The sequence below is a fragment of the Haliotis rufescens genome, unplaced genomic scaffold, assembly GCF_023055435.1.
Source record: "Haliotis rufescens isolate VD_foot unplaced genomic scaffold, xgHalRufe1.0.p SCAF_41, whole genome shotgun sequence".
Lineage (NCBI taxonomy): Eukaryota > Metazoa > Mollusca > Gastropoda > Lepetellida > Haliotidae > Haliotis > Haliotis rufescens.
In genome coordinates this window covers 2,950,467-2,962,218 of record NW_025964124.1, presented here as the reverse complement: position 1 = coordinate 2,962,218, position 11,752 = coordinate 2,950,467, and the positions used below count along the sequence as shown (strand labels likewise).

The following is an 11,752-nucleotide window of genomic DNA, read 5'->3' as shown; positions in this document are numbered from 1 at the left end:
TTTATGCTTGGTGGTTGCCGTGACAACACGTATATACTCACACATTACTTTCACCATCGAACGGAACATAGAGTAGTTTATACTTGGTGGTTGCCATGACAACACGTATATACTCACACATTACTTTCACCATAGAACGGAGCTGGAGTAGTTTATGCTTGGTGGTTGCCGTGACAACACGTATATACTCACACATTACTTTCACCATAGAACGGAGCTGGAGTAGTTTATGCTTGGTGGTTGCCGTGACAACACGTATATACTCACACATTACTTTCACCGTAGAACGGAACATAGAGTAGTTTATACTTGGTGGTTGCCATGACAACACGTATATACTCACACATTACTTTCACCATAGAACGGAACATAGAGTAGTTTATACTTGGTAGTTGCCGTGACAACACGTATATACTCACACATTACTTTCACCATAGAACGGAACATAGAGTAGTTTGGGTTTGGTGGTTGCCATGACAACACGTATATACTCACACATTACTTTCACCATAGAACGGAGCTGGAGTAGTTTATGCTTGGTGGTTGCCGTGACAACACGTATATACTCACACATTACTTTCACCATAGAACGGAGCTGGAGTAGTTTATGCTTGGTGGTTGCCGTGACAACACGTATATACTCACACATTACTTTCACCATAGAACGGAACATAGAGTAGTTTATACTTGGTGGTTGCCGTGACAACACGTATATACTCACACATTACTTTCACCATAGAACGGAGCATAGAGTAGTTTATACTTGGTAGTTGCGGTGACAACACGTATATACTCACACATTACTTTCACCATAGAACGGAGCATAGAGTAGTTTGGGTTTGGTGGTTGCCGTGACAACACGTATATACTCACACATTACTTTCACCATAGAATGGAGCATAGAGAAGTTTGGGTTTGGTGGTTGCCGTGACAACACGTATATACTCACACATTACTTTCACCATAGAACGGAGCATAGAGTAGTTTGGGTTTGGTGGTTGCCGTGACAACACGTATATACTCACACATTACTTTCACCATAGAACGGAGCATAGAGTAGTTTGGGTTTGGTGGTTGCCGTGACAGGAAACTGGATGTTTTGGAAGGAAGCGACAACTGAAAAGAGCATCACCACAATATTCACATCGACTTCAACACATCAGGGCTTGAAACATTTCCTAAACCCAACTTGTCCCATCTTCCTGAGGCAAGAGAGTTAACTGACTACAAAAGTCCAGTTTCCACCCTTGCCAAACTAGGCTGGAATTCCTGGGCTCGACCGTAGCGCCACCAGTGGCTATCACGAGTTATGTCCCTTCTAAGCCTCTCCTACTGACCAATCCGATTCCACCTCTCTTTTCACTTGCATTTGCTTCAAACAAAATGGCGGCGCCCAGTCAAGACAATCTGATTGATAATCAAGATCTATATTGTGATAAAACGGGTCTTACCTTGCCAAGTGTATCAAATAACGTGAGCTCCTTGATTATAAACATGAAAAACATTGAAAAATATGTGTTGACACAGAGTTGGTGGTGCGCATGATTTGCAAATCCTGCAATCGACCAAAATCTGTTTAACAGTTACGATTTCGTTGCACGATTTGATTGGACTATGTATAGACTCGTTAGTCCAGCCAAAATGGAACTCTATAATACGAGCCTAGTTCGGCAAGGGTGGAAACTGGACTTTTATAGCCAGTTAACTCACTTGCCTCGGGAAGATGAACTTGTCCGGCAGGGCAAATAGATATTTTTTTTGTACTGCAATAAATTCACTTGCGAACCTCTGCCCATTTGACGTGTTGGATGAGGTGTGTGGTTTGTTGGATGTGGTTGTGTTGTGTGTGGTGTTGGATGTTGTAATGTGTGGCTGTGTTGGATGTGGTGGCTGGTTGTGTTGGATGTGGTTGTGTTGGATGTGGTTGTGTTGGATGTTGCTGTGTGTGGTTGTGTTGGATGTGGTGGCTGGTTGTGTTGGATGTGGTTGTGTTGGATGTGGTGGCTGGTTGTGTTGGAAGTGGCGTGTGGTTGTGTTGGATGTGGATGTGTTGTGTGTGGTGTTGGATGTTGTTGTGTGTGGTTGCGTTGAATGTGATGTGTGGTTGTGTTGGATGTGGATGTGTTGTGTGTGGTGTTGGATGTTGTTGTGTGTGGTTGTGTTGGATGTGGTGTGTGTGGTTGTGTTGGATGTGGTGTGAGGTTGTGCTGGATGTGGTTGTGTTGGATGTGGTGGCGGGTTGTGTTGGATGGTGTGTGTGGTTGCCTTGGATGTGGATGTGTTGTGTGTGGTGTTGGATGTTGTTGTGTGTGGTTGTGTTGGATGTTGTTGTGTTGGATGTGGTGGCTGGTTGTGTTGGAAGTGATGTGTGGTTGTGTTGGATGTGGATGTGTTGTGTGTGGTGTTGGATGTTGTTGTGTGTGGTGTTGGATGTTGTTGTGTGTGGTTGTGTTGGATGTGGTTCTGTTTTATGTGGTGGCTGGTTGTGTTGGATGGTGTGTGTGGTTGCGTTGGATGTGGTGTGTGGTTGTGTTGGATGGTGTGTGTGGTTGTGTTGGATGTGGTTGTGTTGGATGTGGTGTGAGGTTGTGTTGGATGTGGTTGTGTTGGATGTGGTGGCTGGTTGTGTTGGATGGTATGTGTGGTTGCGTTGGAAGTGGCGTGTGGTTGTGTTGGATGTGGATGTGTTGTGTGTGGTGTTGGATGTTGTTGTGTGTGGTGTTGGATGTTGTTGTGTGTGGTTGAGTTGGATGTGGTTCTGTTTTATGTGGTGGCTGGTTGTGTTGGATGGTGTGTGTGGTTGCGTTGGATGTGGTGTGTGGTTGTGTTGGATGTGGTGGCTGGTTGTGTGTGGTTGTGTTGGATGGTGTGTGTGGTTGTGTTGGATAAGGTTGAGTGTTGTAGTGTTGGAAGTGGTTGTTTTGGATATGTTGTGTGGTTGTGTTGGATGTGGCTGGAGGTGGCTGTGTGTGGTTGTGTTGGATGTGGTTGAGTGTTGTAGTGTTGGAAGTGGTTGTTTTGGATATGGTGTGTGGTTGTGTAGGATGAGGTTGTGTGTGGTTGTGTTGGATGGTGTGTGTGGTTGTGTTGGATGGTGTGTGTGGTTGTGTTGGATGGTGTGTGTGGTTGTGTTGGATGGTGTATGTGGTTGTGTTGGATGGTGTGTGTGGTTGTGTTGGATGAGGTTGTTTACGTGTGGTTGTGTTGGATGGGTGTGTGGTTGTGTTCTGTGGGGTTGTGTTGTGTGTGGTTGCATTGGATTGGTGTGTGTGGTTGTTGTGTATGTGGTTGTGGTGTTGGGAGTTTAATTGGGTTGTGGTGTGTGGTGCTGTGTTGTGGTGTGTTGGGTTGTGGGGGTTGTTGAGTGTGGGGTTGTGTTGTGTGTGGTTGTTGGGTTGTTGTGTGTGGGGTTATGTTGTGTGTGGTCGTGAGTTTGATGTGTGTGGTCTTTGGGTTGTGTTGTGTGTGGTTGTGGGATTGTGTTGTGTGTGGTCGTGGAGTTGTGTTGTGTGTGGTTGTTGTGTGTGTGGGGTCTTGGGGTTGTGTTGTGTGTGGTCATGGGGTTGTTGTGTTTTGGGTTGTGTTTTGTGTGTGATCGTGGGGTTTTGTTTATTGTGGCCGTGGGGTTGTGTGTGGTCTTGGGGTTGTGTTGTGTGTGGTTGTGTTGTGTGTGGTAGTGGAGTTGTGTTGTTTGTGGTTGTGGGGTTGTTTGTGTGTGGCTGTGGGGTTGTTTGTGTGTGGCTGTGGGGTTGTTGAGTGTGGGGTTGTTGAGTGTGGGGTTGTGGGGTTGTTGAGTGTGGGGTTGTGGTTACGTACATATATACTTGACTTTGATGACGAAGCCTGCTGAGCTGACCCTGTCGTCGCTGTGAAAGATGATGCTACCCCCATTCATGACGATGTACTCGGGGTAGAGATCACCACACCAGCGGTCGATGAGGTCCCCGCTGCTGGAGTAGATCTCAAGGTAGTCATTGATGCACTCTGGGGAGTCCTGTAGGGAGAAGGTCTCGAACTCCAGCTGTAGAGCATCGCTACTTCCTGAAGTCAGGTTCCACTGACAGTGTAGGTCACTGCAACATTCACACATACAGAGGTTCCACTGACAGTGTAGGTCACTGCAACATCACACATACAGAGGTTCCACTGACAGTGTAGGTCACTGCAACATTCACACATAGGAAGGTTCCACTGACAGTGTAGGTCACTGCAACATTCACACATACAGACGTTCCACTTGAGAGTAGGTCACTGCAACATTCACACATAGGAAGGTTCCACTGACAGTGTAGGTCACTGCAACATTCACACATAGGAAGGTTCCACTGACAGTGTAGGTCACTGCAACATTCACACATAGGAAGGTTCCACTGACAGTGTAGGTCACTGCAACATTCACACATAGGAAGGTTCCACTGACAGTGTAGGTCACTGCAACATTCACACATAGGAAGGTTCCACTGACAGTGTAGGTCACTGCAACATTCACACATAGGAAGGTTCCACCGACAGTGTAGGTCACTGCAACATTCACACATAGGAAGGTTCCACTGACAGTGTAGGTCACTGCAACATTCACACATACAGAGGTTCCACTTGAGAGTAGGTCACTGCAACATTCACACATACAGAGGTTCCACTTGAGAGTAGGTCACTGCAACATTCACACATACAGAGGTTCCACTTGAGAGTAGGTCACTGCAACATTCACACATACAGAGGTTCCACTGTAGAGTAGGTCACTGCAACATTCACACATACAGAGGTTCCACTGACAGTGTAGGTCACTGCAACATTCACACATACAGAGGTCATACTGAAAATGTAGGTCACTGCAACATTCACACATACAGATGTTCAACTGTAGAGTAGGTCACTGCAACATTCACACATACAGAGGTTCCACTGACAGTGTAGGTCACTGCAACATTCACACATACAGAGGTCACACACTCTCTGATGGCTGTACATCACACACAGGCACTGACAAGACGGAGGTCACACACTCTCTGATGGCTGTACATCACACACAGACACTGACAAGACGGAGGTCACACACTCTCTGATGGCTGTACATCACACACAGGCACTGACAAGTAGGAGGTCACAAACCCTCTGATGGCGGTACATCACACACAGACACTGACAAGACGGAGGTCACACACCCTCTGATGGCTGTACATCACACACAGACACTGACAAGACGGAGGTCACACACTCTCTGATGGCTGTACATCACACACAGACACTGACAAGACGGAGGTCACACACCCTCTGATGGCTGTACATCACACACAGACACTGACAAGACGGAGGTCACACACTCTCTGATGGCTGTACATCACACACAGACACTGACAAGACGGAGGTCACACACTCTCTGATGGCTGTACATCACACGCAGGCACTGACAAGACGGAGGTCACACACCCTCTGATGGCTGTACATCACACACAGGCACTGACAAGACGGAGGTCACACACCCTCTGATGGCTGTACATCACACACAGGCACTGACAAGACGGAGGTCACACACTCTCTGATGGCGGTACATCACACACAGGCACTGACAAGACGGAGGTCACACACCCTCTGATGGCTGTACATCACACACAGACACTGACAAGACGGAGGTCACACACCCTCTGATGGCTGTACATCACACACAGACACTGACAAGACGGAGGTCACACACTCTCTGATGGCTGTACATCACACACAGACACTGACAAGACGGAGGTCACACACTCTCTGATGGCTGTACATCACACGCAGGCACTGACAAGACGGAGGTCACACACCCTCTGATGGCTGTACATCACACACAGGCACTGACAAGACGGAGGTCACACACTCTCTGATGGCGGTACATCACACACAGGCACTGACAAGACGGAGGTCACACACCCTCTGATGGCTGTACATCACACTAAGGCACTGACAAGACGGAGGTCACACATCCTCTGATGGCTGTACATGACACACAGGCACTGACAAGGCTGAGGTCACACATCCTCTGATGGCTGTACATGACACACAGGCACTGACATGACAGAGGTCACACACCCTCTGATGGCTGTACATCACACACAGGCACTGACAAGACGGAGGTCACACACCCTCTGATGGCTGTACATCACACACAGGCACTGACAAGACGGAGGTCACACACCATCTGATGGCTGTACATCACACACAGGCATTGACAAGACGGAGGTCACACACCCTCTGATGGCTGTACATCACACACAGACACTGACAAGACAGAGGTCACACACCCTCTGATGGCTGTACATCACACACAGGCACTGACAAGACAGAGGTCACACACCCTCTGATGGCTGTACATCACACACAGACACTGACAAGACGGAGGTCACACACCCTCTGATGGCGGTACATCACACACAGACACTGACAAGATGGAGGTCACACACTATCTGATGGCGGTACATCACACACAGACACTTACATATAGAGAAACCCTTGGATGTATGTACATCACACACAGGCACTTACATATAGAGAAACCCTTGGATGTACAAGGGAGAAAACTCCACCTGGTGATGGCGAGAAGCAGATCACTTGATGACAAGCACCGAAACCTGACAACCTGTACGAACCTTTTGTACAGTCCACTGTCGGTGGGGAGTGAGATGCTGGTGGTTTTACTGATGGTCAGGTGTAGAGGGCCGTCAGAGCACTGGCCGCACACTGCAACCAAAGCACAGGAGGGATGTACTAAACATTCAACAACAGCATCTTCAACAGCGCTACAACACTGGCCGCACACTGCAACCAAAGCACAGCAGAGATGTACTAAACATTCAACAACAGCATCTTCAACAGCGCTATAACACTGGCCGCACACTGCAAACAAAGCACAGCAGGGATGTACTAAACATTCAACAACAGCATCTTCAACAGCGCTATAACACTGGCCGCACACTGCAAACAAAGCACAGAAGGGATGTACTAAACATTCAACAACAGCATCTTCAACAGCGCTATAACACTGGCCGCACACTGCAAACAAAGCACAGCAGGGATGTACTAAACATTCAACAACAGCATCTTCAACAGCGCTATAACACTGGCCACACACTACACCCAAAGCACAGCAGGGATGTACTAAACATTCAACAACAGCATCTTCAACAGCCCTATAACACTGGCCGCACACTGCAACCAAAGCACAGCAGGGATGTACTAAACATTCAACAACAGCATCTTCAACAGCGCTATAACACTGCCGACACACTGCAACCAAAGCACAGCAGGGATGTACTAAACATTCAACAACAGCATCTTCAACAGCGCTATAACACTGGCGACACACTGCAACCAAAGCACAGCAGGGATGTACTAAACATTCAACAACAGCATCTTCAACAGCGCTATAACACTGGCCGCACACTGCAACCAAAGCACAGCAGGGATGTACTAAACATTCAACAACAGCATCTTCAACAGCTCTATAACACTGGCCGCACACTGCAACCAAAGCACAGCAGGGATGTACCTAACATTCAACAACAGCATCTTCAACAGCGCTATAACACTGGCCGCACACTGCAACCAAAGCACAGAAGGGATGTACTAAACATTCAACAACAGCATCTTCAACAGCGCTATAACACTGGCCGCACACTGCAACCAAATCACAGAAGGGATGTACTAAACATTCAACAACAGCATCTTCAACAGCGCTATAACACTGGCCGCACACTGCAACCAAAGCACAGAAGGGATGTTCTAAACATTCAACAACAGCATCTTTAACAGCGCTATAACATTGGCCACACACTGCAACAAGAAACACAGAAGGGATGTACTAAACATTCAACAACAGCATCTTCAACAGAGCTATAACACTGGCCGCACACTGCAACCAAATCACAGAAGGGATGTACTAAACATTCAACAACAGCATCTTCAACAGCGCTATAACACTGGCTGCACACTGCAACAGAAACACAGCAGGGATGTACTATACATTCAACAACAGCATCTTCAACAGCGCTATAACACTGGCCGCACAGTGCAACCAAAGCACAGGAGGGATGTACTATATATTCAACAACAGCATCTTCAAGAGCGCTATAACACTGGCAACACACTGCAACAGAAACACAGAAGGGATGTACTATATATTCAACAACAGCATCTTCAACAGCGCTATAACACTGGCAACACACTGCAACAGAAACACAGCAGGGATTTACTATACATTCAACAACAGCATCTTCAACAGAGCTATAACACTGGCCACACACTGCAACAAAAACACAGAAGGGATGTACTATACATTCAACAACAGCATCTTCAACAGCGCTATAACACTGGCCGCACACTGCAACCAAATCACAGAAGGGATGTACTAAACATTCAACAACAGCATCTTCAACAGCGCTATAACACTGGCTGCACACTGCAACAGAAACACAGCAGGGATGTACTATACATTCAACAACAGCATCTTCAACAGCGCTATAACACTGGCGACACACTGCAACCAAAGCACAGAAGGGATGTACCTAACATTCAACAACAGCATCTTCAACAGCGCTATAACACTGGCCGCACACTGCAACACAAACACAGAAGGGATGTACGGTACATTCAACAACAGCATCTTCAACAGCGCTATAACACTGGCAGCACACTGCAACTAAATCACAGAAGGGATGTACTAAACATTCAACAACTTCATCTTCAACAGCGCTATAACACTGGCTGCACACTGCAACACAAACACAGAAGGGATGTACTAAACATTCAACAACAGCATCTTCAACAGCGCTATAACACTGGCCGTACACTGCAACAAAAACCACAGAAGGGATGTACTATATATTCAACAACAGCATCTCAGACCTCCTCACTGACCAATGTCCCTATAAATATCCCTCTTATTGGCCAATCAGATTCCACCTATCATATTACATGCATTTGCTTTAAACAAAATGGCAGCACCATGTCAAGACAATTTGATCAATAATCAGGATCTTTATTGTAATAAAACAGGTCTTACCTCTCGAAGTGCATAATTATACTTGAGCATTTTGATTAAAACATGAAAATATTTGAAAAATATCTGTGGATGCCCCAATGACGTTACACATGACTTGCAAATCCTGCAACTGACCGAAATCTGCATGACAATTGTTATATTCTTTTCAAACTGGATCATGTCTATTTTGTTACACAATTTTGATTGGATTATGCATAGACTCGTTAGTCCAGGCAAAATAAAACTCCATAATTCCAGCCTAGTTCGGCAAGGGTGGAAACTGGACTTTTTTATAGCCAGTTAACTCCCTTACCTGTGGAATATGGTACTTCCAGGAGGTCACTTTGCACAGTAGACATGCATGACAGAGTCACTGCTTCCGAGATTGTATGGCAGTGCTTCCCACAGGCGATGGAAAGTCTGTCTTTCAGCGGTTTATCAGCAGTGGCGGGTCCAGAGGGGGTGGCCTCGCTTATTAAATGTACAAAATAACAAAATAATCCTAACATGCTAACATGCTGATTTTGTTGTTAAAGTAAAATTGAAAAATGGTTTACAGGTCGTAATTGTGATTATTATTGTGATTATTATCATTATTATTATTATAGGCTACCCCTACACAAACCCTCAGGTCTTTGTTTAGCAGTAGCGAGAACTGAGATGTGATCGTAATGAGACTGACGTCCTGCTCAACACTCAGAGAAAGTTAACTTTCTGTAAGTTACAGTGTAACGTGCGGTAAGTCAATAATCAACCTCGAACACAAAACATGTCGCCAAAACACACCTCTATCCCCTGTGTTGTGCCATTTGACAGTGTGACAGAAAGTATCGGTGTGTGGGGGGAATACTTTCAACATTTAGGACAATACGGACGGATGGATGCTGATCGGGAACTTGTGCAGTTCTTGGATGTGCCGACTTACCTGTCCCGAGAACGCTGAGCAGCAGGACACAGGTGTGTTTCCACCTCCCCATCTCGCCGCGATACGGAATCCCCACTGTCACGCTTCCCAGCTTCATCTACATCACAGGTACTAATCCAAGATCATCGAAGGGTGCCGGCCTCATTAATCCATATCATGCTAATCTTTGATAATAACACAGGTAGTCAGCCAACCTGCCAGCTGAATATCACAACACTGACGTCACTTCCGGTCTGGTCATTTACGACCGAGATAAGGCAAGTGGGCTCTAACTGGTGACACAAGGCGAAGTTTGTCGCCGTGACACCGCAGTAAATTATGCGTTTTATTGCCGGTCGGTTTGCCCAAGCCAATTGCCACGAGGAAAACAAGATCTCACCATGTTACAGTGACACACACCTGTCCAGACGACTGAAGTGTTGGATCATAAACAACACAGGCAGACATAAGTACCCCTGAGTTGTTACCGCAAGATGAGTCCTGTTTGAAAATAGTGACTCATTTCTACCGCGCATCCCCACCCCTGTCCACCCCAACCAGCCCCGGTCTTATATAGAGGTACATATTTCTACCTCGCATCCCCACCCCTGTCCACCCCAACCAGCCCCGGTCTTATATAGAGGCACATATTTCTACCTCGCATCCCCACCCCTGTCCACCCCAACCAGCCCCGGTCTTATATAGAGGTACATATTTCTACCTCGCATCCCCATCCCTGTCCATCCCAACCAGCCCCTGTCTTATATAGAGGTACATATTTCTACCTCGCATCCCCACCCCTTTCCACCCCAACCAGCCCCGGTCTGATATAGAGGTACATATTTCTACCTCGCATCCCCACCCCTGTCCACCCCAACCAGCCCCGGTCTTATATAGAGGTACATATTTCTACCGCGCATCCCCACCCCTGTCCACCCCAACCAGCCCTGGTCTTATATAGAGGTACATATTTCTACCGCGCATCCCCACCCCTGTCCACCCCAACCAGCCCCGGTCTTATATAGAGGTACATATTTCTACCGTGCATCCCCACCCCTGTCCATCCCAACCAGCCCCGGTCTTATATAGAGGTACATATTTCTACCTCGCATCCCCACCCCTGTCCACCCCAACCAGCCCCGGTCTTATATAGAGGTACATATTTCTACCTCGCATCCCCACCCCTGTCCACCCCAACCAGCCCCGGTCTTATATAGAGGTACATATTTCTACCTCGCATCCCCACCCCTGTCCACCCCAACCAGCCCCGGTCTTATATAGAGGTACATATTTCTACCTCGCATCCCCACCCCTTTCCACCCCAACCAACCCCGGTCTGATATAGAGGTACATATTTCTACCGCGCATCCCCACCCCTGTCCACTCCAACCAGCCCCGGTCTTATATAGAGGTACATATTTCTACCGCGCATCCCCACCCCTTTCCACCCCAACCAGCCCCGGTCTTATATAGAGGTACATATTTCCACCGCGCATCCCCACCCCTGTCCACCCCAACCAGCCCCGGTCTTATATAGAGGTACATATTTCTACCTCGCATCCCCACCCCTGTCCACCCCAACCAGCCCCGGTCTTATATAGAGGTACATATTTCTACCTCACATCCCCACCCCTGTCCACCCCAACCAGCCCCAGTCTTATATAGAGGTACATATTTCTACCTCGCATCCCCACCCCTGTCCACCCCAACCAGCCCCGGTCTTATATAGAGGTACATATTTCTACCTCGCATCCCCACCCCTGTCCACCCCAACCAGCCCCGGTCTTATATAGAGGTACATATTTCTACCTCGCATCCCCACCCCTGTCCACCCC

The 11,752-nt window shown here is 47.4% G+C and overlaps 1 protein-coding gene across 5 annotated transcripts in view; it reads right to left on the bottom strand.

Annotated features, from left to right (window-relative positions):
* LOC124125628 (cubilin-like) overlaps nucleotides 1-10,179 on the bottom strand; it is an 80,726-nt gene extending 70,547 nt beyond the window's left edge. For 2 of the 5 annotated variants that reach the window (XM_048382721.1, XM_048382722.1), the window contains exons 1-4: nucleotides 9,939-10,179; nucleotides 6,624-6,714; nucleotides 3,817-4,073; nucleotides 1,026-1,116 (exon numbers count right to left, since the gene is read on the bottom strand). In XM_048382721.1, the coding sequence (XP_048238678.1) occupies nucleotides 1,026-1,116; nucleotides 3,817-4,073; nucleotides 6,624-6,714; nucleotides 9,939-10,035 (536 nt within the window). In that variant the 5' untranslated portion in view covers nucleotides 10,036-10,179. Of the gene's footprint in view, nucleotides 1-117; nucleotides 122-797; nucleotides 893-1,025; nucleotides 1,117-3,816; nucleotides 4,074-6,623; nucleotides 6,715-9,938 lie in introns of those variants that run through there. The other 3 variants (XM_048382720.1, XM_048382723.1, XM_048382724.1) reach the window with 3 other exon arrangements.
* Nucleotides 10,180-11,752: the final 1,573 nt, after the last annotated feature.